At 39.7% G+C, this 27742-nt stretch overlaps 1 protein-coding gene across 3 annotated transcripts; it reads right to left on the bottom strand.

Annotated features, from left to right (window-relative positions):
* Positions 1–240: 240 nt before the first annotated feature.
* Positions 241–26838, bottom strand: LOC120075731 (cystathionine beta-lyase, chloroplastic). Of its 3 annotated transcripts, none has more exons than XM_039029366.1 (14): positions 26492–26834; positions 25637–25766; positions 25275–25416; positions 25085–25197; positions 24162–24232; positions 23965–24056; positions 13118–13205; positions 12936–13047; positions 4163–4259; positions 3996–4077; positions 2369–2486; positions 1470–1577; positions 1178–1280; positions 241–740 (listed from the first exon to the last, which is right to left on the bottom strand). In XM_039029366.1, exons 2-14 carry the CDS (start codon positions 25712–25714, stop codon positions 565–567), a joined length of 1380 nt encoding a protein of 459 aa, XP_038885294.1. In that variant the 5' UTR covers positions 25715–25766; positions 26492–26834; the 3' UTR covers positions 241–564. The 3 variants fall into 3 exon arrangements, with proteins under 3 accessions (XP_038885294.1, XP_038885295.1, XP_038885296.1); XM_039029368.1 differs by having other exon boundaries at positions 598–740; positions 1188–1280; positions 26492–26837; XM_039029367.1 differs by lacking the exon at positions 25637–25766 and having other exon boundaries at positions 26492–26838.
* Positions 26839–27742: the final 904 nt, after the last annotated feature.

The raw sequence follows: 27742 nt of genomic DNA, 5'->3' as shown, positions 1-27742 counted from the left end.
GAGCCCCGTTAACTTAAAAATAATTTTTAAAAAACTATCATCTATCCTACATATAAATAACAGAACCAAAAGTATCAATAGAATGGACAAAGAATGAGATTGTCCAAAACCTCAATAAATAAAATGTCGAGTTTGAAAATCAACTCAAATGCAACTTAAGTCAAACTTCTGAACCAAACATGTAATTTTTACTTATTTTAATTTATGACTTCAAAGAATTTTGAGTTCATAACTAGTCCCTGACGAAGAAGTTTATAAATATATATTTTAAACCTTCATAATCCACCAAAAGTCATAGAGATAGATAACTAACAATTAGGGATACTCTGTACCATCAACTCAAATATTAAAATTCAATACAAGAAGGGAATCTTTGCAGATGCCATTCTCATGGCCCTCTCACTTCCCAACCCAAATTAAAACTAACCTTTGCTACATGAATATGTTTGATCCCTAGTAGATGATTGCAGAACCGAAACCCAGGCTCCTGGATTTTGCAGAACCTTTCATCAATTTCATCATATCTAGTTAGGGATTGTTTACAAGTTTGAATGTTCCAAACTCCTAATGAGGTCCAGTTCTGAGGGCATTGTCTAGATCAGTTATAAGATCATTAACATCCTCAATACCAACTGATATGCGAATCAGATCTTCTGTTAGACCTCGAGCTTCTCGCACCGCAGCAGGTATGCTTGCATGGGACATAAAGCAAGGCATACTTATAAGGGACTTCACACTACCTGCAAGGAGACAGGGAACCATAATTCTCTTCTTTAAGCCTCAAATCCCAAAAGCCAACAGGTTGACTATAAAAGAAAGGCAGAGTGACTGAAACTCCATAAACTCATTTATAAGGAAACCCCAAATGAAGTGAATTTTCTTCAACGTCCTACTATCTAATGAGAAACATACCTTTCGTGGGATTGCATTTTTGTATATCCTTGTATTCTATCATTTTTTCCCTCAATGGAAGTTGTTGATTTCATTTTTAAAAAATGAAGAGCAACTACTGACGTACAAATTTTTTAAGCTACTTTAAATACTAGAGGCCTGACAATTAATCATTTCCTTATCGTTGCATCATCTTGCCTGAAGCAGCCTTATCGTATGACTATCCCTAATCACTTGTAGGCATGATAAAGAGTGTAATTAACTCCAAATGGAAGAGTATGGTTACCAAAACTGACAGTTATGCTGAAATACTTGGTACTTTCAACAATATGCTTGGAGAGTGCCAGCGATCCAGTTAAAAAGCTCAGTACCGCTCCTGCACCCTTCGCCTAAAAACATAAAAATGTTGCATGGTTAACTAATTATTTTTTTTTTCTTTTTTTAGTTTATTTGTGTGAGTTTAAGGGCTAGCTTACAATCCAAATTTTGTTCATTATTTTCTTTCTTTTGTATGATCAACGGCTAAGGCACTGTGGATTCTTTATTTTACGATATTAACCTTCTGTTGAATATTGTACCTGAGAATAATGCAACGAACGGCCAGGATGAGCAGGAAGACCTGCATAGTACACTTTCTTCACTCGTGGATGTGTATAGAGAAATTCAGCAATCTTCTGTGCATTTTCCTGTTAATGACATCAATCTATTGAGAAATGAACTGTCTCATACACATAAATACATGTACTGATATGAATAGTAGACAGTGTTGCGTTAAGATACCACCTATCAAGAAAACTAAAGCATAACAAAGAACATAAAGAACACTCAAAGATAAAATATATAATGCAAAATCAAAAGAAGTTGCAATATACCATGGCCTTAGGAGAGGGCTAGACTCTCTAAGATTCCCACAATGGAAATTGCTACTAAAGACTTCCTACCTTGCCCCCCAACCCCCTCTCTATTTATAAATCAAAAACAATAACAAAGTCCGAAGCTAATCATTAATATACCCTTACTCATAATCCTAATATACCCTGAACTAGAGTTCTCAGATTATCCTGCTCTTCAAGCGTACATTTGACCACTTTGACTTGTGAAAACTAAGAATGAAACATCAAATGAACTAAGCAAATAGTGGCGTTTCCTCAAATTATAAACTTCTGATATCCTACGACTCCTACCAACACTAAAATATTGGAAAAGCATAATTTCTTAACAATAAACTTGATAGTAGATTTTTCAGGAACATACAAGCTATTCGATCGTAGACATTTGGTCTCAAGGAGCATAATAATTTGAGCTGAATCATAATACAAATAAGTATCAACCAAAAAACGAGCAAGGAATCAAGAAATAACATTAATAAGAAACAAAAACTGCCAATTGTGTTGAGAACGCAACATGAATTTGAAACTGACAATTATGGATATTTAGAAAGAGGACAAAAGAACAAGATGCAGGTCGGAATGGGCACCTGCTGTTTCTCAACTCTTAAGGCCAGTGTTTTTATTCCTCTTAAACAAACCCAACAGTCAAATGGAGCCAGTCCAGATCCTTCTGCATTTTGAAGGAAATACAACTCTTTTGCCAAGCTGGTATAATGGGAACAAGGAAAAGCAAATTGAGTTATCAGAACTAATGGGTTCAGCAACATGTGGTAAAAGCATTAAGGCATGCATCCATCCAATCAAATCCAATCATGATGTATTTCTTCTCTTAACAAGACCGCCGCTTTTTTTTTTTTTTGAAACAGAAAAAACTTTTCATTATTAATGATAGGAGACTAATGCTCAAAATACAAGAAGCAAAAGAGCAAAAATACAACTAAACATAAAATCTAAGGATCAACAGATGCACCCAGATATCTCAACTAGGTTGACACATCCTTAGCAACCTCATCACATCCACATACAAAAGAGATCCACTTGATGTCTACATGATTACATAGAGAAAACAAAGGCACTCCAATTAAGACAAATATCTTGAATAGAGTAATCAACAAAACATTTTAATTGGGAAACTCCACGAAAAAGCTACCTCACATTTACTTGGTAAAATAAGCAGCAAATGTTGCCTCCTTAACCCCTAATTTTCACACACATACACAAAGTCAAACAGATATATATATATAAACTGCTACAGAAAATTCCCAAGTCCACACACCCACCCCCTCAGAAAGAAAAACTACTAACAGTTGCTAGAAACTCTTCTCCGGCTATATGTTACCCTTCAATGTTTGTAAAATCATCCTACTTGTTGATAAGTCAGTCATTGTGCCATAGCATACTCTAGCTGTAACGATTGTCATAGATTTGAAAAAACACCAGTGGAAGAGTTCTTTTAACTTCTCGATCAGAAAAAAATATTGATATTTATTGATGATAAAATTTTAGGAACAAGATGAGGTTTGAGCATAAGGCCTACTCAAACTACAGATCCAAAGAAAATAGAAAGGGCAAAAGTTGGTGAGTCATTTGTAGAGTTCAGTTACCCAAAAATTAATAAATATATTTTTCCTTCAAGAAGCCCTGACCTTTTAGGAAAGGATAATCCAATTTTTTAATACAAGGACTTCCTACCAATTTTAAGCTATGAACAAGTAGCATCAACAACGAAAACATAAATGAAATCTGCTCGCAGAAGAGGCTCTTTACAGAAAGATCCACTGCACACTGCCCGTCCAACTCTTTTCTTATAGAAAACAAATATTTTATTGACATTCAATTTGTAAGTGATTAGAGGAACATTAAGCAGTATTCAAAACGAGAAGTATCATTATAGAGGTGAAAAGGTGAGATCGATTTCACAATGGTAACTCTTACCACATAGTAAAACTAAAATCAATTTTGAAGTCAAGCTGTGCCTGGAATTAGTCCTGCATTTTCCAAAGTGGATTTTTTTCTGCCTCAAAAGTCAAAGCAGCCTCTGAAAAATTTTATATAAATACTAAAATATCTATTTGAATATGCATCTAACAAGCACAGAGTTACACAGCCTTTTTCTTTCAAAGGATTAATATTTGAAATAGATTAAATGAAAATCACATAAAAAGTTACGTATCTATTCTACCTCAGCAGTCAGAAAGCATAGTGCAAGAGTACCTTTCTCCCCTAACAGCAAGCACACCGGCCATTACATCACTGTGTCCAGCAATAAATTTGGTAGCAGAGTGCATAACAATGTCTGAAATCAAAGACCTGAGTGAGTATCAATATTCAAAACAGTATTCAAATGCTTTAACATTGAAATTAGATAGTATTCTTGATACCTGCTCCAAGGTCCAGTGGTCGTGACAACACAGGGGACAATATGCTGTTATCCACCAACACTAGAGCCTCGTGTTTGTGTGCCATAATTGCAATTTTCTGAAATGGAAAGACAAATGACATGCATTACATGTGGAAGGCATCATTTTCTTATTTCGCTAAACAATTAGCACGATTCCATGTTTCAAACATGATATAGCAAGCACTATAAAAGAATTTTAATGAAAGTATGTTTCCAGTTTTCCTGCAGCCCTGCAATGATTAAGCATCCTCACAAAGAACCTTGAATATATTTGAGGTTATGAAGTATTAAGCTTTGATCCAAGAACTGCCTCACAGAGAGAGGAGTACAACGTTATTGACCAATAAGGAAACGATTCTTTATATTAAATAAATAGTGAGCCAATGCCTAAAGTACAAGAGGATTATACAATGAGCAAAAAGTGTAAGGATCAGTAAGCACACCCAGGCATCTCAACTAGGTTGACACCCTCTTAGCGCCCTCATCATATCCAAAAAACAGATAACCATAAACTAATGGGAAAATAGAAAAGGCTGAAAAGTAGCCAAACACAATACAAACAGCTTAACAAGACCAAAACAGTGGCCGGAAAAAGAGAGAACTACAAAGTGAAAAGAACCAAGGGATAACAAAGCAGAAAACAAGAGAAACAGCAGCTGATGAAGCTAAGAACCGCCATTAAGAGGGGAGATAAAAGCTCTCCAGTTGAGGTTGAAATCCAGGATGCTGTAGCTATTAAAGTGTTTGGAGAGGATGCACCAAGAAGAAGCAAGACGACGGGCAGAATCAAAGTGACTTTGGCACCCAAGAGACTTATCGTTAAACACCCTCTGGTTTCTCTCAAATCATAATTCTGCCAATAAACCTTAACCGCATTAAGCCAAAGTAAACGGATGGGTTTCTTAAAGCTTGTTCCAACTAGAAGTTGCTGCACATTTTTCCGGAAGTCGTTGCTCAACACCCATGATAGATTGAAGATAGACAATAAGTTCTCCCAGCACCAAGCTGAGTAGGAGCACAAAAAGAAAAGGTGGAGAGGATCTTCGCCAAACTAAAGGCACAACAGACATATAGAAGGGGAAAGGTAATTAGAGGGCAATTTGTGTTGTAAAACGGAGGCAAACGGAGGCTACATTTAGCTGGCCGAGGAGCATGATCCAAGTAAGGATGTTAACCCTTCGAGGGCTATTTGTCTTCCAAAGGGCCGAGAAAAGAGCTTTATCCAAAGGGGAGGAGGGGGAAAGGATGTCATGAAGAGTTTTACAACACAGAAATGTATTTTGATAGATATCTCCACCATTAAGCTAGTGAAGTCCTTGTCAAAGCTTATTGTCAAATGTCATGTTTTAGCTATGTTCCGGAGATTACAGGAGTCAGGAGGTTAAACACAAAATAAGATCCAAAAGAACCCTTCTTTAGCTGCCCCTCCCCATATTTGTTTGAAGATTTAAATTGCAGGCTGAAAGTTGGAATTTACTTTGCCCGTGACTCATTCATCCAAAGTGAGCCTTCTACTAACAGTTTGAATTTATCTAGCCTAAGTTCAGTTTTGTATGGTGTTTGCCAAAAAGGCATTATTTGTTGGCTCCCTGAAATCGTTTCGCGGTTTTTAACATGAACATTTTTTTAAAGATTAAATTAAAATAGTAGTCCCACACTTTCAGGGCTATATATGTAGTACAAGTACTTGAAAAAGTTTCTAACAAAATTATAAACCTTCAAGGTTGTGTTTATCTGATTCTTGGCCTTTTAACCAAGCCTCTAAACTTTGAAATTTTAGTCTAATTGGTCCCATTGCTAACTTTGATCCTTTAGGGGTGCTTGGCCCAACTTGAAGTTGGTGGAGTGAGCTATTATAGCCCACCCCATGTTTGGAACTCCAATTATAATAGTTGGTGTTTCCAACTATTATAACCTACAATTAACTATAATATAACTATTTCAAGTCTCTTTTTGTCATAGTGTTACTATTTTCTATTCATTCTCTATTTGTTATGTTGAAATTAGGGTTTTTTCTCTAGGGGCATTTCTGTCTTCTTACTTGTACCCTAGGGTTTCCCTCTTTTCTATTTAAGCAAGTAGTCACAATGTATTCTTTGTATCAGTCTTCAAATAAGAATTCTTTATCCCGTGGTTTTTTCTCCCTGATTAGGGTTTTCCACGTAAACTTTGTGTGTGCTATTTTCTCTCCACTCTGTCTTTTTCATCATGGTATCAGAGCATGGAGACGAAACCCTGGGCACTATTAAGGAAAACCCAATAGGAGAATCCCAAACCAATAGCCCAGATATAACCATTGTTATCCAAAACGCCATTGACAGATATTTCCAATCTGTTCTTCCCCATCTTCAGCGTGATGACCAGCCGACCAGATCCAACCAGCTGATCAGACTCGACCAGCCGATCAGAGCCAACCAGCCGGTAAACTTCCAACAGATCTCCGAAGTTGAAGCTTCCAACAGATCCAACCAGCCGATCGATGATCAGGTCCAACCGCAGAAGCTGAAGTCGACAGTCTCGGTCGATTTTTTCCAAGGTTCGCAACCTCCATTCGAAAGCTTCCAGGTTGCGCCGCAGACGATCAGCTCGCAACTTCCGATCGGTGTAGCTCCTCCTCAACCGTGGGTCAAACCAGCGTTTCTTCCTCCCGTGCGGATCAGCCCGACTTTTCCTCCCAGCCAGTTCCAGCCAAGCCCACAAGTCGGCGCGAATCCATTTGGGTCTTCTCAGCCGCAGCCGAACAGGGGTGCCATGATCGACGGGTTCAGCCGCAGTGTGTTTCATCAGCCGAATCAGTTGGGAATGGATCAAATCAATGGCTATCACTTCACCAATCGGGATCCTATGCTTCAGCCGAATGTGGGTAGTAGATTTGGATAGTCATCGTCGATCATTGGTGGGTTTGAAGGGGGAGAATCATCGTCCCATCATCGGGACCAAGGGAGTATAATCCAAGATCAGTTTACCCAGTTGCAACTACAGATTAAGTAGCAGAATGAAATGTTCCAGCAGTAGATAGTTGCCATCGGGGAAGCCCTGGGATCGACATCCAATGTCCAACCAGATCTAAACCAAAATCAACCAATCTACCCTAGAATTTCGGTAACTTCTTTCCCTGCATACTCTTCAAATTTATTCTCTGGAGCTATAGACAACTCTTCTAGCTTTATTGTAGGAGAAAAATTGAATGGTGATAATTATTTCTCTTGGTCCCAATCCATTAAAATGGCCCTTGAGGGTTGTCACAAATTTGGGTATCTGACAGGTGAAATACCAAAACCAAGGCCAGGCGACCCTAAGAACGAATTTGGAAGAGGGAGGATTATTTGCTGAGATCTATTATGGTAGGAAGTATGGAACTTCAGGTTGGAAAACCCTTATTATATGCAACCACGGCTCGAGATATTTGCGAGGCAGTCCAAAAACTATACTCCAAAAGACAAAACGCTAGGCCCTGCCCATGATAAATAGAACAGTAAGCCGCCTCCAGTGTGTGAACATTGCAAGAAACCCTGGCACACGAAAGATCAGTGTTGGAAGTTGCATGGCCATCCGCCAAATGGTAAAAAACGACAGTCAAGTCGGGCACTGGTAGATGAATCAGTAACTAGAGACACACAACCTCAGAATCAGGAAAACAGTCAGAGCACTTCTGGTACAGTAGGAGTAAGTGCAATCGCCCAATCAGGTACTTTTCACTCCTTTGGCTTTGTTAGTATAACTGGTAGTAAACCATGGATTTTAGATTCAGGGGCTACAAACCACTTGACTGGTTCCTCCAACTAGTTTCTTTCTTATCAACCAAGTGCTAGGAATGAGAGGATTAGGATTGTTGATGGGTCTTTTGCCCCGGTTGCTGGAAAAGGACGATTGTCACCCTTTGAGGGCTTAGTTCTCCAAGATATATTACATGTGCCAAAAGTCTCTTATAACTTTTTATCTGTTAGTAAAATTACAAGGGATTTGAAATGTCGTGTTATCTTCTCACCTAATGCCGTTGTTTTTCAGGATCTGAACTCGGGGATGACAATTGGCACTGCTCAACATGACAGGGGGCTCTATTTCCTCACTGAAGAAGCCTTATCTAGGATATGTGATAGGACTAGTTTGCTTTCATTTCATTTTTTCGGTTTCTGAAACTGACTATATGTTGTGGCACTATCGCCTTGGGCACCCCAATTTCCATTATATGAATTACTTGTTTCCTTATCTTTTTCATAATGTTAATATCTCTAAGTTAAATTGCGATGTGTGTGTCCAAGCCAAACAACCCCGTGTATCTTTTAGATCTTAGCCTTATAAGCCTTCTAAACCATTCACCCTCTTCCATAGCGATGTTTAGGGTCCGTCACTTGTTACTACCACCACTGGAAAGCGATGGTTTGTAACCTTCATTAACGACCATACTAGGCTAACCTGGGTTTTCCTTCTGACAGAAAAATCCGAAGTTACATCGGTTTTTCAAAAATTCTACTATTCTATAGAAACCCAATTCAATGCCAAAATCGCTATTCTCCGAAGTGATAATGGTCGGGAATACTTTAATAATTCCTTTAGGGAGTTCTTAATCTCAAAAGAAATAGTCCATCAGAGTTCCTGTGTGTACGCTCCTCAACAAAATGGAGTGGTCGAACGGGAAAACCGTCACCTAATCGAAGTTGCTCGGTCTCTTATGTTGTCAACTTCCCTTCCTTCCTATTAGTGGGGGGATGCTGTTCTGACAGCAACCCATCTAATAAATCGAATGCCGTCCCGGGCTCTAAAATTCCAAACCCCCTTAGATTACTTCAAAGAGTCTTATCCAAATAACCGACTTATTTCTGATGTTCCCCTCCGAGTATTTGGATGTGTTGTGTTTGTCCATATTCATGGCCCTAACCGAACCAAGTTTACTCCCCAAGCTCAGAAATATGTCTTTGTGGGGTATCCACTTCATCAGCGTGGGTACAAGTGTTATCATCCTTCTTCCAAAAAATACTGTCTCAATGGATGTGACATTCTTCGAAGATCATCCATTCTTTCCCAATGGTTCTCTTCAAGGGGAGAATACTAGTGAAGAAACCAATTGGGGTCCGAGTCTATTCGTCTTGCCCGAACCCATCCTTGACATCAATACCAATGAACCCATTTTACCGACCAAACAAGTCCCATGGATCACATACGATAGGAGGAATCTCAGAAAGGAAATGATGTCGCTTGTTATTTCTCCGGGTCCAATCCATGAGTCAGAACAGGGATCGGTTCCAGGTATTAATACTCCTATCCCTGATGATGGTAATAAATGTGATAAAACTGATGCTTGTGTTGAAAATGATGAGAGCAAAGACAGGGAAGACAATGACAGCAAGGATGTAACCGAGGCAAAAAATGATGTTTGTGGGACACTTGTTCCAGCAGAAAATATTGTTGAACCTGGAAAAGAAATGTCACCTATTCCAGCTGAAAACACCGTTGAAAATGGAAAAGAAATGACAGAGCATGAGACGTATGAGTAGGAGGTTGAGTGCAATATGAAGTCCGAGGAGAGTAAAGACCGAGATGCATCCCTTGACCTTCTGATTGCCCTAAGGAAAAGTACCAGATCGTGTACAAAATATCCACTGCAGAGTTACTTGTCTTATAGCAACCTGTCTCCTGAGTTTAAGGCCCTCACTACGAGCCTAGACACAATGGTAATACCGAACAGTATACACACAGCATTGGAGATTCCTGAAAGGAAAGCCGCAGACATGGAAGAAATAGGGACTCTTGAGAAAAATCATATGTGGGACCAAGTTACTCTTCCAAATGGACACAAAGCAGTTGGAATGGAGGTAGTTTGATCAAGAGAAGGGATTTCAGTTTCCCAACGGAAATATACTCTGGATTTGCTTAAGGAGACAGGCATGGTAGGCTGCAAACCAATTAATACCCCTATAGAAGTGAATGCGAAATTAGGTAATCTGAGTGAAGGTGTTCCAGTTAATAAAAAAAGATATCAGCGGCTTGTTGGAAAGTTAATATACCTCTCTCACACTAGACCAGACATTTTATATGCAGTGAGTATGGTGAGTCAGTTTATGCAATCTCCGAACAAAGAACATATGAGGGCAGTGGAGCGCATCCTGAGGTATCTGAAAACTTCTCCAAGGAGAGGCTTGATGTCAGAAAGACTAACAGACGATGCATCGAGGCGGACACAGATGCAGATTGGGCAGGTTCTGTGGTAGATAGAAAGTCGACATCAAGATATTGAACCTTCGTGTGGGGTAACCTTGTCACATGGAGGAGTAAAAAACAAGGGGTAGTTGCCAAAAGTAGTGCCGAAGCTGAATATAGGGCCATGAGTCTGGGGATCTGTGAAGAAATTTGGCTTGAAAAAATTTTAAGAGACCTTGACCAAGGTCACAGCGATCCAATGAAACTTTATTGTGATAACAAAGCCGCAATAAGCATAGCAAATAACCCAGTTCAACATGACAGAACAAAGCATGTAGAGATTGATCGGCATTTCATCAAGGAAAGGCTTGACAGTGACAACATTTGTGTTCCCTATGTTCCTTCCAACCAACAGATTGCAGATGTCCTAACAAAGGGACTGCCCAGACAGTTGTTTGACTTGTGTGAGCAAGTTGGGTCTTATTGACATCTACGCCCCAACTTGAGGGGGAGTGTTGAAATTAGGGTTTTTTTCTCTAGGGGCATTTTTGTCTTTTTACTTGTACCCCTAGGGTTTCCCTCTTTTCTATTTAAGCAAGTAGTCACAGTGTATTCTTTGTATCAGTGTTCTAATAAGAATTCTTTATCCCGTAGTTTATTCTCCCTGATTAAGGTTTTCCACATAAACTTTGTGTGTGCTATTTTCTTTCTCTACTCTGTCTTTTTCATCATGTTTCAGTAAAATAGTTTGCACCTCAAACGTAAACTATTATAACCTCCAGGCTATTATAACTCACATAATATAATAACTAACTCACCATTCCAAACGCCCCTGAAATATTTACATGGAGCCACACTGACTGCATTGTTTAAGAATTTCATGATGGACTGATTTCAAACAAATTGAAAGGTTTTGTGACACAAGTGTTCACAAAATTACAAAAAACCGACATGACCAACCAAAACCTACCGAACTAACATCGGTCAGTCAGTTATGAAGAAGATGCAGTCAGACTATTACGTGTGTGTGTGTTTTCTTTTTTTTCAAGAAAATGAAAATTTTCATGGCTGGGTGCATGTTTCAGAAAACCAGTCTTGGTTTAAAACTTAAAAGTAATGATTACCTTCATTACCTGTTTTAAAAAATATATTTTTTATTATTATTTTTTTAACATTAATTCTCTCTCGCCTCTCCATTTCTCCTTCTCCCTCTTCCTTTCTTCGGTTCTCTTCTCTTTTTTTTTTTCCACCGCCCGCCAATACCATTGCAAGTGCCTTCTCCTCTTTTCTCCTTCTCCTCCTCTCTCTTTCTTCCCTTCTTTTTCTTCTTTCTCAATTTTTTTCTTCTTTTTCTTCCTTCTCAATCTTTCTTATTTTCTTATTTTCTTCCTTTCTTCCCCATTTCTTCTTTCTTTTTTTTTTTTTTCTTCTCTCTTTAGAGGTTTAGTATTTTTCTTTTCTACCGACCAACCACCGATGTAGTTGGTTGGTCAGTGTATCCAACCCCTCCAAAACCATCAGAAACTGACCAAAAGAAACCGATCAGTTGGTGCTTGGCATCAGTTTGAGCCGAGAATAGACATTGACCAACCAATGAACACCTCTACTATTAGACACAAAAGTGTTGTTTAGGGAACCTATTAGATTCTTTTAAAATTATTGGGACTAAAGACACACATTCTAAAACTCTAAACCTATTAATGAAATTTCAAATTACAAAGACTTCATAGAGTAACCATGGACGTTCAAGGCACAAACCTATGATTTAACTTTTCTTTTTTACATAAAGGTAACGCTCATCTTCTTTGTGTACAACTGAAGCAAGCAGAAACAAAAATTTTAAAGCATGAGGTACAGGGAGTTCTATAATGTGTCATTGTACACATTACATAGAATCTAAGTTAATAGCTTGGGCCCCGTTTGGTAAGCATTTAGTTTTTGGGTTTTGTCTTTTAAGATTAAGCTTATAGACACTATTTCCACCTCCAAATTTCTTACTATATTATCTACTTTTTACCTTTAAAAAACCAAACTAAAATTTGAAAACTAAAAAAATTAGCTTTTAAGAACTTGTTTTTGTTTTTGGAATTTGACTAAGAATACACCATTGTACTTAAGAACTATACAAATCATTAAAAGAAATGAGGAGTAAATAGGCTTAATTTTCAAAAACCAAAAACCAAAAATGAAATGGTTACCAAACAAAGCCTTAATTTTTATTTCATGGTTAACTAGAATAATTTTTAAAATAAGAACTTCGCATTATTTGCCAGCAGTATAATATATGTAAAACATGTCAGTTACGTGTGGATTTCCAAACGAAGCAAAGTCTGTTTATGGATTTATTTGAATGAGTCAAATACGAAGTTCAATTAATCCATTTCCAAAATATCAAGTAGATGAATAAAATATTTAAGAAGTTTGCCTCCTTGTAGTTTTAGCTTCAGCTGAAACTCCCCATGATGTTCAACTGAATCCAAGGGAATGGACTATTTTGGCTAGTAATGAATTATTTTGGCTTATAGATTCAATATTATCCGTAGCTAACTACATTGTGAAAAATCAAGTTACTAGGGCATGAAAAATTCACATAATTGTTTACAAAGAGACCATACCCGAATATCTGATATTTGTAATCTTGGGTTGGTTGGACTCTCCAGCCACACAAGCTTTGTTTGAGGGCCAATAGCAGATGAGACCTCATCTAAGTCACTCGTGTTCACACGTCTGCAAATTGTATCCATTGCAATATTAATCCTGGAGTTGGAGGCAGGGCAAAAATGATGAAAATACGTACTTGACCACAATTCCTCGTTTAGGAATCACTTGTGAGAGCAATCGATCAGAGCCACCATAAAGGTCATCACCAGCAACAATTTCCTCGCCTGTTAAAAGGACATCGCAAGTTAATAATTTAAATAGAATTATATTAGGAACCAAGGTAGTATGGGATGCCTTTGTCCCACATTTGGTTAGAATGGGATGACTAATGTGGTACTTAAGTGACTTGGCTCTCCCACCTCAATAGCTAGTTTTTGGGATGTGGTTCTCCAAGGTGCTTAAATACCTAACAATGGTATCAGAGCCGGTTGTTGATGTTCCGGAGTGAAACCGGCGGAGGGTTCTGACCGGGTGTGGCCAAGTGAACTATCGCCAGAGTAGCCGCCGGAACATCAACTTTCTGAGGATGAGATATTGTTAGGAATCAAGGTAGTATAGGATGCCTTTGTCCCACATTGGTTAGAATGGGATGACTAATGTGGTACTTAAGTGGCTTGGCTCTTCCACCCCAATAGCTAACTTTTAGGGTGTGTTCTCCAAGGTGCTTAAATACCTAACAAATTAACAAAATTACTAGCGAGAAGAAACTGCAATTAGCTCTCTTCTCTCTCCCCCTCTCCCTACCCCACCATGCCTCTAATAAATCTCTCTATCGTCCTCTCATAAGCTCTCTTTCAAAGTCTTGCCTACAATTCTGATAGGAATGGCTGGGGGAGGGTGGACCAAATCTTGAACACCCAAAGAACTGCCTCTATTTCAAAGGGAAGACCTCCTCTTGATCTCAGAGACCTTAGAAGATCTCCTCCTCTCGCATGAAGCATAGACTTTTCCAAAAGACCCATTGCACCATATTAGGAACCACCAACAAAAATGGAAGTTTTATGATTCACCATGGTTGGTTTAGCCAATAAAAATAATGGAAATGAGTTCAAGCCACGGTGGCCAGTAACTAAGATTTAACATTCAAGTTACTTTAGCAACCAAATGTAAAAAGGTCAGACAGTTGTCTAGTGAGAAAAGTCATGTTGCCCCTCAACCCGACAAGGCCCTCTTGGAATGCCTTTCAAAGAACTAGCTTGTTTGCTTGGGATTCCTCCACTTTGATTGATTGCATGGAAGTGAAACTGACCACTAAAGTCTAAAGTAACTACACTATGGATACCTCCCCTCCCGAATTGAAGACAGCAAATGACTCGAGTATCCACTTATCAAGATCAAACTATCTCCTCATAAAATTGGCAGAGTTCCACAACCACCGTTGAAGGCAATAGAACGTTACCACAATAAGTTATGGCCCTTGTCCAACAAACATGGGGAGGGCACAAGATCAGCACTGTTGTCTCACATTTTTTTGTCCACAAACATAACTCTGACAAAGTAGGTCTCATTTGAGTATAACCCCTAGCTGCTTTGCCTTTTGCAATATTAATCCTCAGCATGCTTAAGGCCACCTTTGAGTTCTTCACTGCATTAAATAATTGCTTGCGGCAACATACGACCCAAAATGGATCCATTGATTTGTCACCTACAAAATCCTAAACAAGAAAGGAACACTTTCTACCACATACATAATCCTTAAAAAAGAAAGGGACATTTTCTACCACATCGAAGCTAAAATAGGTACAACGGTTGTCAAGGCCATTCTCCTAAAAATGTGGTTTTTGGCAAGGAAAAGGAAAACGAGGAAAAAAACCTCTTCAATGCTGAAGAAAGGCAAAGTGTCATGTGGTTAGTTGTTGAGCTAACCAAACATGCAACACTTGGTGCATCTTTCTGTCACGTGGTTAGTTGTTGAGCTAACCGAACGTGCGGCTCTTGGGCTATCTTGCTGTCGAAAGATGAACCAAGTAAGCCTTAAGAAGAGCTTTGGCCTATCAAAAGCACTTACGTACACGTTGAGAGGTTTTAAGAGTGGTAGGCAAGGGAGTGAGTTTGAGAGAACGTGAGAGAGCTTTATTGAGTGTCAACCTCGTAGTGCTTTACAAATGAGGGGTAGTGAGCTATTTATAAGCCTTCCGCACCGACCTATGAGACTTTAAACCGCCCTTGAGGGTCGGTTATGACTCCTCTAGAGCCTTTTCAAGGTATCTTGGAACATTCTTGGGCCATACTAGGCCCTTCTACAAGCATCCATGTACATACTAGATCCTTTTAGACTCCTAGGCTATTCTAGACCTTTACAAAGCATCCAAGAGTATGTACAAACAGACTGATGTTGGGACCTTCTAGCACGGTCTAGGGCCTTCTGGAATCATCTAGGCTGTTCTGGCACTGGCTAGGGCCTTCTAGAGGCTTCCAGAGGCGTGTGGGGCTGTCCCGCCCATCCTGGTGCTGTGTGAGGTTGTCTGGAACCTTTCAGACGTGTTTGAGGCACGCATGAGAGTGTTGGCACTGTCTAGCACCATCCTAATCCTTCCAGGCGTGCCTGGATTTCTCGTGTGGGCGTTGGAGTTGCCTAGCAACTTCTAGAAATTTCCAGAGTTGTCTGACACACTCGCGAGCACGAGCACTGGCACTGCTCTATGCTCGACAGGCCTTCCCCGATCGGCCTACAATGGGGTCGCGCGCATCGGACACAAGCACGTGTCTTGGCATGCGCACGCGCTCAGTCACATGCACAATGGCGCGCCTGGCCTCGCGCACATCTGCACGTATGGCCGCGCACATAGGCGCAGGCTTGGCTGGGCGTATGGCCATGCGCCTTCCCTTGCGCATGCCTGTGCGCGTGATTGCGCACATGGGAGCTCATCTGAGGCACACGGCTTGGCCTTGGGCATGCGCCATCGACATTGGTAGCGTGCCTTGGCATCTAGGCACATCCACGAGTTGCGCTTAAGGACATAGAAGTGTCGAGGCCTTGTGCTCTTGGGCATGCACGTCTGATCATGCATGCTTGCACCTGAGAGGAATGCGTGCTTGGGTCATGGGCATGCATGTCAGCCGTGCATGGCGACTTGGGGATGTCATCCGATGGGTGTTAACTCCTAATTGGCCTTGCTAAATGAGTCTTAGGCCACTTGTTGGCACGATCTGAAGGACCATTTTCGTGGGATGTGACACCCTCCCCACTGGATTTCACAATGTCCTCGTTGCGTCTTCCTTCCTTGGGCACCTCCTTTTCTTTGTGCATCCATCCTTGGGTTGCATGGTTGATATCATGGGTGCCTCGTATTTCTCCGTGGTCTCGTTGGAAGAGGAGAAAGAGAGAGCACCTAGTTGTTGCATTGAACCCATTCTTATCGTGGGTTCTGCTCCATCGTCCATGACTTCGCAGGACTTGGCTACTAGGGCATTTAGCTTTGTCCTATCTGGAAAATCCCTAGTCCAATGTGGCCCTCCACAAAAGAAACATGACTTAGGTTTCTTGTATATGAAGGGCTTACCTTCACTTGGGTCCATAGCTTTCCCATCCTTCTCTCCATCTTTGGAGCTTCCCTTAGCCGTACGATCGTGATCCTCCTCGGACTCCAACATTTCTCCTTCATTCTTCTTGGATCTCTTTGGTTGAGTAGTCCGTGAGCATCTCAACGGCGGAAATGGCATCATCGAGGGTCCGCATATTATGCTGGTCAAGCTCGATCCTCCCCCAATCTTTGAGACCATCCTTGCTGAGGAGTCAGTATCAATGTATGTCTAATTGCTCCACATATAGTTCCTCTAACCATATTTTCTAAACGAAAACGAGCCAATCCAAATTGATCTTGAATGAAAGAGTGCGCCTTTGTCTGATAGGTCATCTATCTCGAGCATAAGAGTTGTAAACTCTTTAATGTACTCGAGAATGCTACCGGTTTGTCTCCAGCGTTTTAGTTTGGCTCTTGCCTCCATGTTGGCATTGTGGAGAACAAAATGCTTTCAGAGTTCTGTCTTGAATTGTTCCCACGTTCGCAAGCTACATTGATACAACTCACGTTCTACATGCTTCCTATGCCACCATAACTATGCCACATCACGTAGGAAGTTGGGCGCATTTTCAAGTTTTGCACCATCATCGACGACACCAACAACCTTAAAGTATTGCTCTAGGCCGCATATGAAATTCTCCACCATGGTGGCATTTCGCGTGCCATTGTACATGTCGGGCTTGGGCACCTTCAACCCACGAGTGCCGTGCACAATGGATGATGAGCTAGTAGAAGCATACTGATTACTAGCCCTATGATTGTCCTGGCATTCTGCACGAATGTCATCGATCTCCTTGCAAAGTTCGTGGAGTTCACCTTCCACAAACTTGCGTAGGTTGACTACTCGGTGGATAGGGCACTTACCTCCCTACCAAGTGTGCGTCCAAGCTCCGTGATCATTTCTTTAGCCGCAATACTGATCTCGGCATTCTCTTTGACAAGCCCCTCATAATCGTCACTCAACCTACCAACTATGCCTTGCACGTCCTCCAAGCCTCGTTCCAAGTTGGCCAGGCGAGTGTCGACATGTTCTCTCGTTGTCGGGGCCTTGGACTTTCCTCGCTTCGACGGAGAACGTTGTGCCTTGCATCCTCGGTAGTGTTTTCAAAGCGCAAGGCGCACCTCAAGGCGACAAGTCCCATGGTCGCCTCAAGGCGAGAGGCGACAAAAAGGCGACGCCCGAGCGAAGCAAGGTGCAATGATTAAATAAACAAATATATAATATATGTAGAACAAAAACATAAGTTTATATACAAATGTCAAAACCTCAAAGATTAATAATAGTAATGATCCAATGGACGTGATAGGTTCTCCCCTGTGAGGTCGTCGTCATCAAAAACTAGCTCATAGTCAACTTCAGCTTCATTATTTTCTTCATCTAATGTTCCGACCAGCCATTCATTACTCTTTCTATATGATCTAAGGAGATTGGATCAACCTTTAAATCAAAGCGCTCTTTAAGCGCTTGATTATACTTTATATAAACGAGATCATTTAAGCACTTCTGTTTCAACTTGTTCCTCTTTTTTTGTATGAATCTACAAATTATTAACCATTATGGAGTTAAAAGTTTATTTTAAATTTTAAATTAATAATGTAAAAAACAAAATGATCACATATATGTTCGAAAACACTCCAACTACGCTCACACCTAGAAGCTCTATACGTCAGATTAAGGACTCTCATAGCTAATTTTTGCAAAACTAGAGTACTATCACCATAAAGAGCCCACCGAGATGCTGTTCACACATTTGACATGATTTAGAAATAACATACTTATAAACACTATTAATGTAATAGGGAATATCCATACCTGCCGTCTTAACTTTCCTCGTGTTGATTGCTAAGTCAATATCGAACATGCCTTTAGCTTCAGAATATAACTTTAATTCCATTGTGCATTGATTTTGACCACTAGTAGATGGTATCAATCTTTGCACAACTTTAAGAAGACCACTCATGACTTCAACATCTTGAATAATTCTATCCTTGTGGTCATAGAAAAGTGATGGATTCAAATAATATCCAGCAGCATGTAATGGTCGATGAAGTTGACAATCTCATCTTCTATCAATGATCTCCCAAATTGGCTTGGCTTGTATTTCATCTCATTATCATTAAATCCACTCTTAATGGCCTCTTTTACCCTATCCATGGCCTCATAGATATATCTCATTGCAGGTTTATCACCATCGACAAGTCTAAGTACTCGAACTAATGGTCTGAATGCTTTTAAAGTGTAAACCACCGAGGAGTTCCAAGAGGATGGCTTCAAAACGGTGTCGCGGCTACACTCTTTCCCTTTGGATCTTTTGCCCATTTTGGAAGTCATCCATTTCTCATAAATAAACATTTTTCTCAAGTTCGCTTTATTCTTGTGGATATTTGCTAGGGTCAAAAATGATGTTGCAAAACGTGTAATCGCCGGTCTCACCAATTCATGTTGATTGGTTAACTCTTCATCATGTTAAGTACGTACAAGTTATTATAAATAAAACCACTTAGTGCTATAGCCCTTTTAAGACATCTTTTGATCTGATTAATCTTCCCAATGTCCTCTAATATCAAATCTAAACAGTGGGCAACACATGGTATCCAATATAAATGTGGTCGCTTTACTTCCAAATATTTGCCAGCTAGGACATAGTTCGAGGCATTATCAGTCACAACTTGGACAACATTCTCTTCTCCTATCTTTTCCACCATGCTATCCAAGAGTTCAAATACTTTTTCTCCAGTTTTGATGCATGAAGATGCATCAATCGATTCCAAAAACAATGTCCCCGCAGTAGAATGCACTAAAAAATTTATAAGGGTTCTATCTCTTCTATTAGTCCACCCATCAGATATCAAAGAACAACCATTTCTTTTCTATTCAACCTCATGGTTACTCATTAAATTTTTTGTATGTTCTACTTCCTTTTTTTAAGCATGTCACTCTAGCCTCATGATAAGGAGGAGGTATCAACCCAGGTCAAAAAAAAAAAACTCAATCTGTTTAAACTTTCAAGTTTTTTTTAAAATAAAATTTAAAAGTAAACCAAAAAACTTTAAAAATACAACCACAAACCAAAAAATTGATTTTGATTTTTAGAATAAAAACCCACTCTGCCAAAAATCACTGCACTAAAAAAAATAAAAAAACTAACCTTTCTAGAAAACAATTCACAGAAAGAAGAATAATGAAAGGAGGCAAGAAAATAACTTTTTTTTACCCAGGCAGAAAATCACTATACTACTAAAAAAAATAAATAAATAAAAACTAACCTTTTTGAAAAATTTGACAGAAAGAAGAGAAGAATAACGAAAGGGGGCAAGAAAATAACTCATTTTTACTCAGATTCTGCCGAAAATCAGTATACTACTAAAAAAATAAAAAACTAGCCTTTTTAGAAAAATTTGACAGAAAGAAAAGAAGAATAATGAAAGGGGGCAAGAAAATAATTTATTTTTACTCAGATTCTGCCGAAAATCACTATACTACTAAAAAAATAAAAAACTAACCTGTTTAGAAAACAATTTGACAGAAATAAGAATAATGAAAGGGGGCAAGAACTGATTTTTACCAGAAAACCACAAGGCACAATCCAAAAAAAAAAAAGACACTAAATATCACCCAGGAGCACGCCTTGGCCAAGGCGCAAGGCGCCACTAGGTGAGCACCTTATTCAAATCGCTCGCCCCAGCTACGTACAAGGCGCACAAGGCCTGTGCGCCTCACCTCTCACCTCAGGCGTGCGCCCAGGGTCGCCTCGAAAACACTGATCCTCGAGTCGTTGGGCCTTCAACGACTTGCTCAATCAGTGAGCTAGATCGTTCCTCGGATGCCATCGGGTAACAAAGGCCAAAGAATGTGTGTAGACTAGAGGTACCTAGGTTCAAGGACCGTTGCTCTAGTGCCACCTGTCACGCGGTTAGTTGTTGAGTTGAGCTAACCGAACGTGCGACACTTGGCCTATCTTGCTGTCGAAAGATGCACCAAGTAAGCCTTAAGAAGAACTTGGCATTTAGGTACACGTTGAAAGGTTTTAAGAGTGGTAGGCAAGAGAGTGAGTTTGAGAGAATGTGAGAAAGCTTTATTGAGTGTCAACCTCGTAGAGCTTTACAAATGAGGGGTAGTGAGCTATTTATAAGCCTTCGTCACCGACCTATGGACTCTAAACCGCCCTTGAGGGTCGGTTATGGCTCCACTAGAGCCTTCTCAAAGTATCTTGGAACATTCTTGGACCATACTAGGCCCTTCAACAAGCATCCATGTACATACTAGATCCTTTTAGACACTCCTAGGCTTTTTTAGACCTTTACAGAGCATTCGAGAGTGTGTACAAGTGGACTGATGTTGGGACCTTCCAGCACGGTCTATGGCCTTCTGGAACCATCTGGGCTGTTCTGGCACTGTTTAGAGCCTTCTAGAGGCTTCCAGAGGCATGTGGGGTTGTCTAGCCCATCCTGGCACTGTGTTGGGCTGCCTGGGGTACGCACGAGGCCACTGGCACTATCCAACACCATCCTGATCCTTCCGGGCATGCCTAGGCTTCTTGCGTGGCCGTTGGAGTTGCTTAGCAGCTTCTAGAAACTGCAATAGTTGTCTGGCACACTCGCGGGCATGAGCATTGATGCTACCCAGCGCTCAACAGGCCTTCCTCGCTCGGCCATACGCACGGTGGCGCACCTGGCCTTGCACACGTCTATGCATATGACTGCGTGCATGGGCGCGGGCTCGACTGAGCGTATGACTGTGCACCTCACCTTATGCATGCCTGTGTGCGTGGTTGGGCACATGGGCGCTAGGCTAGGACTCGGGCGCACGTCTCAGCCTTAGGCGTGTGACATCGTCATTGACAACGTGCCTTGGCATCTAGGCACATCCATGGGTTGCGCTTAGGGACATGGGAGCGTCAGGGCCTTGTGCTCTTGGGCATGCGCATCTAATCATGCATTTTGGCACCTAAGCATGCTAATGTCTTAGGCACCTGGGTCGGGTGCTTGCTTGGGTCATGGGCACGCGTGTCAACCGTGCATGGCGACTTGGGGATGCCATCCGATGGGTCTTGACTCCTCTTCGACCTTGCTAAAGGAGTCTTGGGGCCACTTATTGGCGGGATTTGAAGGACCATTTTCGCGGGATGTGATAAAAGTCCCACCTCAAATCTTGCCCTTTCTACCCTAAGATTGATACCTCGAGCCAAAGGAAAGGTAAATGGATTGAGCTTTCTCATGATTCGTTCTTGTCTAGCCCAAAAAGCTATGGACCTAATAAACATCTTTCCCCCATGGTTAAGACTATAAAGCACCAATACTCCTAAAATGGGTAAGTTTCGATGTTGGACACGTGTCTGACACCAACACACTTCCGATACGTGCTTGACACGCCAGCTGGTGTGTCCAAAGCGTGTCCGACACGCGATGGACATGTCATCTACTAAAAAAAAAACAATGCACAACACACTACCTTGAACCACGATCAGCAGCCTATTTAATCCCCCCATTCAAGCCCATTTAGGTTCACGGTTCAGCCCTTATTTTTTGAAATTCTAGAGTTGTGACCATAAGTTCTCCACAATTGCGCAACACACTAACTCTAAAACCCAGGACCAATAGCTAGTCGATTCTTTCCTATAGCATGAGGAAAATATGTAGAAGGTTTGTTTGATTCTACTTTCTAGTTCTATTGTGTTAGACTAATTACTTATTAGGACCTAAATATATTTTATGATGTTGGTCATCTTATCTATTGTCGTTTTTCATGAATTGTATAGCTGATATTTTGATGTTTAAAAGTAATATTTCACAATATGATATATGTCAAAATATGCACACATTTATTTTTGTTGAAAAAAAATGTGTCTCCAACATGTTGGATCCTACATTTTTTGGAAATCGTCGTGTTGTGCCATGTCGTGTCTATGTTTCTTGGGTTAAGGAAGACCCTCCCTAAAACTCACTTAAACATCAAATAATATATTAGTGGATATTGAGAAGGGATTGGAGCTTCCAAATGGGAAAAAGACAATAGACAATGTTTTTTAAAGAACAAGGCACAATAAAGTGCAACAGTCTTCTAAGTCTTAAGCGCAACACACACAAAAAAAAAGTGTGGATTTTTTTTAGGCGCGTTTTATATAATATGGGGGAAATTGCATTTATAATAGTAAATTTGATTTTTTTTAATTAATAAAGAAGGAAAAACTTTAATTATTACTATATTTTTAAAATAATGGAAAAGCCTCAAGGCCCAGAGCTTTTGTGCCTAAGGCGCGCCTTATTTTGTGAGCGTCTTGACCAAACCTGGGCCTTGAATCTAGGCACGCGCCGGTAGGGCTTTTTAAAACACTGGCAATATAGAAATATCCCTTAGAAGATTCAACCTTTGGTGACAATAACCCCCCCCCCCCCCAATTGACTTCCCTTTTGCTAGGAAAATGGCGGCTTCATTATGGAAGCATGCCCTATCTATCAAACCCATCCCAATGGAAGGAAGATCAACAAGGAAAGGGAATAATTGCTAGCATAGTAGATTGCTAGGGAAATAAAAAGCTTTGTCCTACCTTGGAAAAATTAAAATGAAGTTAAGGCTAAAGTAATTAGTGAGAAAGTAGGTCGGGGCCCCTCGCTTAGATGCAGAAGGATCTTCAAGTGGCTCTTCTCATGTGGAAAGAATCGACTACTTTAGCTAATGTTGTGGTTTTCTCGATTTCTATAACTTCTCTCTCAATGATAGTACTAGTAGCTGGTTTATTGGTGTTTATGGTTGTGTTTTGTCTCATGGTAGGTAGGATGGATTTCTAGAAGGAAGTTGGGATCTATCAGTACCATAATCACGAGAAGTGTGAGTTAGTTCAGTTCCTTAATTGCCTCCTTTGACCTAGTCAACATTCCTATCAGCAATGGCAATCTAACTCGCGTGAGTAACCTTCTTCGACAAATTGATAGATTTCTCGTTTCCATAGCTTGGGAAGATCTTTTTCAAAGACTTGAGAGTTGAAAGGCTCACCAGGTTAACCTCATATCACTTTCCTTTAGTTTTGAAGCTGGGTTTTAAAATAGGGTCCTACCCTTTCATTTTGAAAATGTCTGGCTGGAGTCTTCCTTTTTAACTCCATTTATTGAGCAATGATGAACAATGGTGATCTAGTAACTTGATGTCACTTTTTCTTTTTCTTTTCTTTTTATTCTCTTTTCCCCCCTTTGGTTGAGGGGGCAGAAGAGAGGTGATCAAAGTCAGGGAAAGAGGGCCCAAGATAGATCAAGCAAATAGAATGTAGAAATACAAAGCGCCTAAGAAATTTACAGTACACAAGTTGGTTTGACCATCCTGAAGGTTCAACATAGGAAAAGGAATCCTTACATGCAAAATGATGAAAGCACAAAATGCAAGATCTATCATAAGAACAAATACACAATAATCATATAGACTCAAAAGTGGAAAATGACCATGCAAATGGATTAAAAAACCCACCAGTTCCAACAAGTTGAGCAACTGCAGATAAAGCAGCCATCCCACTGGTGAAGCAAAATGCTCGATCTGCTTTTTCAAGCTTTGCTAAAAGGCTACATGAACAAAGATTTAATTATTTTGGGGTGAGAGGGGAGCTGCATTAGTGTCAGCATAGTACCCTTTTTCCTTTCTAAAGAAGGACATAGGACAAAATGCACCTTTCTAAGGCATCTCGTGTAGGATTTCCACTTCTGGTGTAATCATATGGGCCATTTTCCGTCGCTGTAGGCTGCATAGCAAAGTGAAAAATAGAAATCAAGTAAGAAGACACATCATTCACAATGTCAATAAGGATCCAAGGAACAATGTAGAGAATGCAAACGCAAAGATCAAACTAACAAGAAAACAACAATAATTATAATATCAGATTTTTAGTAGTCTTAATATCGAAGAATGTACTTTTAATCTTGGAATTTCAGTGACTTCAATGTTTCCATCAAATAGTTATCCTAGTTACAATCTCGTGAAAAATTTATCTATGCAAAGCAATAAACAGATCAATACTAAGGAGAAGTCCACTCAACCTAAGTCCAACTAGCCATTTTCTGATACTCATATTCAGCCAAGTGGAGTGGTTGAGTGTGACCTACCTAACTAGGTACAAGTATGGAAAATCAGTCTATAATACTCAATTGAACTAGTGCTTCAGAAAAGTTAAATCTTATTTGGGTCCCAAGACTTTTGTAGGTCCTTAAATTTCAAATATTCTATAGCCTCTCAACTTGTATATGTTCTAATTTCAATCCCTAGACTTTGCATTAAAAGAACTATGTCTTTATTGTTAGTTCTTCATTAACTATTTAATAAGAACCCTAATCCTTTTAGGAACTCAACAACTAACCTATCACATTTAACTCCAACACTTGTTCTGTGGGGGCACTCATTCATGAAGTAAATGAACCAAAAAAAAAAAAGTATGATGCCTTATGTTAATAACTGTTAAGGTTGATGATTTAAATGCCTTTTTATTTAAAGTTTAGTAACTAAAACAAAATATTTACAAATTCGAGACCTACACGAAACAAAAGTGAGAATCTGGGACCAAATTTAAACCTAATTATATATCATTCCTACCACTTACTTGTTTGAAGGTCGCAGTTTGATAAAGTGGCGTGCTAACAGCACCATAAGGATCAAATTTGCTTTCAAAATTCATTATCATAGTTGAAATGCTTGGCTCTTCTTCCTCCAACTCTATAGCAAGAAACCAAACTTCAAATACCAAGCAAAATAATTCCAATAAATTTATGCATGAAGCAAAGCTAACTTACCAACAACATCAATCAACGTCGATGTGGACACATCCGTCTCTTTGTTCATTGCACACTTCTTTGAAACCATCAATTGATTACACCTCGAAAATGGTGGCTTGTGGAATCCAAAACTAACCAGAAAGTTCTTGGAAGTGACCCCCTGTGAAACCCCAATGAAGAACACAATAACAGGTCGATCCATCACCAAACCCGGATAAAAATTTCAAATGTCATCAAAATAAGAAATCCAAAAGCAGCAAATTGAGGAGAGATCATCAGTTGGGCCCCTCATTTTCACATTTCAATCCTTTCACTTAAACCAAATAGACAATTTCAATAAGAGAGAGGAAAAATAGAAAAAGGTGTAGAGTTATAGTTACTTCATAGTGTCCAGCCGCATCAGAAGTTGGCATATGGTTGATGATGGACTTTAAATGAATGGAAGAAGCGGAGGCCATAGCAGAGGTTGGGGTTTTGATCTCGTTGCTAGTGAAGCTTGATGAAATTGACCTAAAAGTTTTGAAATTGACTCTTAAGTTAGTTTTGAAATTTTTTAGAGTTTCTGTTGATGTTTATTTGATCAAGTTTCAAAAATGACACTTTTAGTCCATAAAAATTGGAGGTGTATAATCTCTACTACATATGAGTCGATGTTAGGAAGAATCTTTATATTTCCTTCTTGCCCTCCATTTATTTTTGTTATTGCTTAGAACATTTTAACACGTATATGGTATATTTTTGCTTTTGTATTTTGAACATTTGTATTTTTTAACATTCATATCTTTTCATTCTCTAAATAAAAAGTTTCGTATCTTGTCCAAACAAAAACACGTATATTACTGCACTCATTTTCAGCAAGTTCAAAGTACCATTGGCGATCAGTTCATTTGAGGGGAAGAGATTCACTTTTTACATATGCCTATTTTGTTCTAATTATTTTTGTTACTGTTCAGAACATTTTATCAGGTACACATAAAATGCAGACTCTGCACCATGCACGTACTTACAGTGAATTCAAAGTACCATTGGTGATCCGTTAATTTAAGGGGAAGAGCTCCAATTTTCACAAAACGCTAATTGTTCTTTTCACTACCATGATTTTGATCTAAAATTCATCAAACCAACTATAATCTGGAACTATATATATTCTGAGGAACTATCCTTCCTTTCATTAGACAAGTTCTAGTATAAGTTGGAAGACAGAGGAAAGACAATAATAGAAATTCGGAGAATACCAAAGAACGGGAGAAGGCGGCAGCAGCACTGAGGGTGGAGAGAGGCGACGACTGCGGCAAGAACAAAGAGATGGGCGGTGGCGGCGGCGGTGGCAATGGGAGCGGGAGAAGTGCGGCGAGGCGTCGATAGCTGTTAAAATGGAGGGGAGCCGGCGCTCCGACGTGAATAGTATTGAGAAGGGGTGAAGAAGTGGAGGGGAAATTTTCCCCTTTCCTCTTTTTTTTTTTTTTCTTTTTTTTGTCGAGACCACTTTTTTTTTCTTTTTAAGACAGGGTGGAGGGGAAATTGATATAACAGGATCTTCTACCAATGTACCCCAACCCAAACAATCTAAAATTTCTTTTCTTCTTACCTTAACAACAATCTAATTTTCATAACTGTTCGAAGTTAGTATATTTTATACATTTTCTAAATTGCAAGTTAATGTTGCTACAGAATACAGACCACAATTTCCCTATTTTAACCAAGCATTTTGATACAAAAATACCCATTCTTCCTCTCTCCAATATTTACAAGGACTCATGCGACAAATTCCAATGAAGATCATCTCTAATACCTCAATTTTGACAACAACTATCGATAACTTTAATCAAGTATAAATTATTGTGATTTAGAATTAGAATAATCAGTTGTCTTTGGTTAAAAAAAAAAATAAAAAATAAAAAAGCGGTATTAAAAGAAATTAGGGCAAAAATACATTTCTTGCATTAGTCTAGGTGTAAAACTTAATCTATGCGGTAGCAAGCATTAATCCACTGAAAATGCAAGAAAGCAAATGAAATGCAAAGAATTTGATAGCCCCATGTGGCAATGATCATGAGCCAGCAAGGGATGTGATGAAGCATGCATGAGCAAGATTTGCAGTTAAGTTAAATTATATGCAGAGGGGGGACTACCGACAAGAAATGGGTGATACGTGAAAAAGTTGACACGTCTGTTGTGGTCCAGGATGACAGAGAATGTCCCCACGTCTGCCTATATAAGGAGCACTCTCAAAAGAGAGAAAGGAGACCGATACATAGAAAGATATATCAGACTAAATTTTTCAAGGAAAAACACCAAATTCCAAAAGGAATGAGGCTTGAGGATCCCTCGTTGGTAGCAAAAGAACGGTGAAAAAGAAGCAATCATCACAACCAAGCCGACGAGAAGCAAAGATTGTCAATTGGCGGCTTGGCCTGTCAACTTTCATCCATCATTCTATATCTATTTTCATTTCATCTTACTACTCAAAACTCTTGTAGTTATTG

This window comes from Benincasa hispida, chromosome 4 (genome assembly GCF_009727055.1).
Source record: "Benincasa hispida cultivar B227 chromosome 4, ASM972705v1, whole genome shotgun sequence".
NCBI classification, from domain to species: Eukaryota; Viridiplantae; Streptophyta; class Magnoliopsida; order Cucurbitales; family Cucurbitaceae; genus Benincasa; species Benincasa hispida.
The sequence above is the reverse complement of the archived record's forward strand: the minus strand, read 5'-3'. Positions and strand labels throughout refer to the sequence as shown.

What these genes read in the sequence shown, in the direction of transcription:
- LOC120075731 (XM_039029366.1), bottom strand. Translation starts at nt 25,714, where the DNA reads ATGGCCTCCGCTTCTTCCATTCATTTAAAGTCCATCATCAACCATATG. An exon ending in ACACGAGATGCCTTAGAAAG is followed by an intron (nt 24,057 to 24,161) that starts GTGCATTTTGTC and finishes TTGTTCATGTAG; the next exon opens with CCTTTTAGCAAAGCTTGAAA. An exon ending in ACCACTGGACCTTGGAGCAG is followed by an intron (nt 4,078 to 4,162) that starts GTATCAAGAATA and finishes CTTTGATTTCAG; the next exon opens with ACATTGTTATGCACTCTGCT.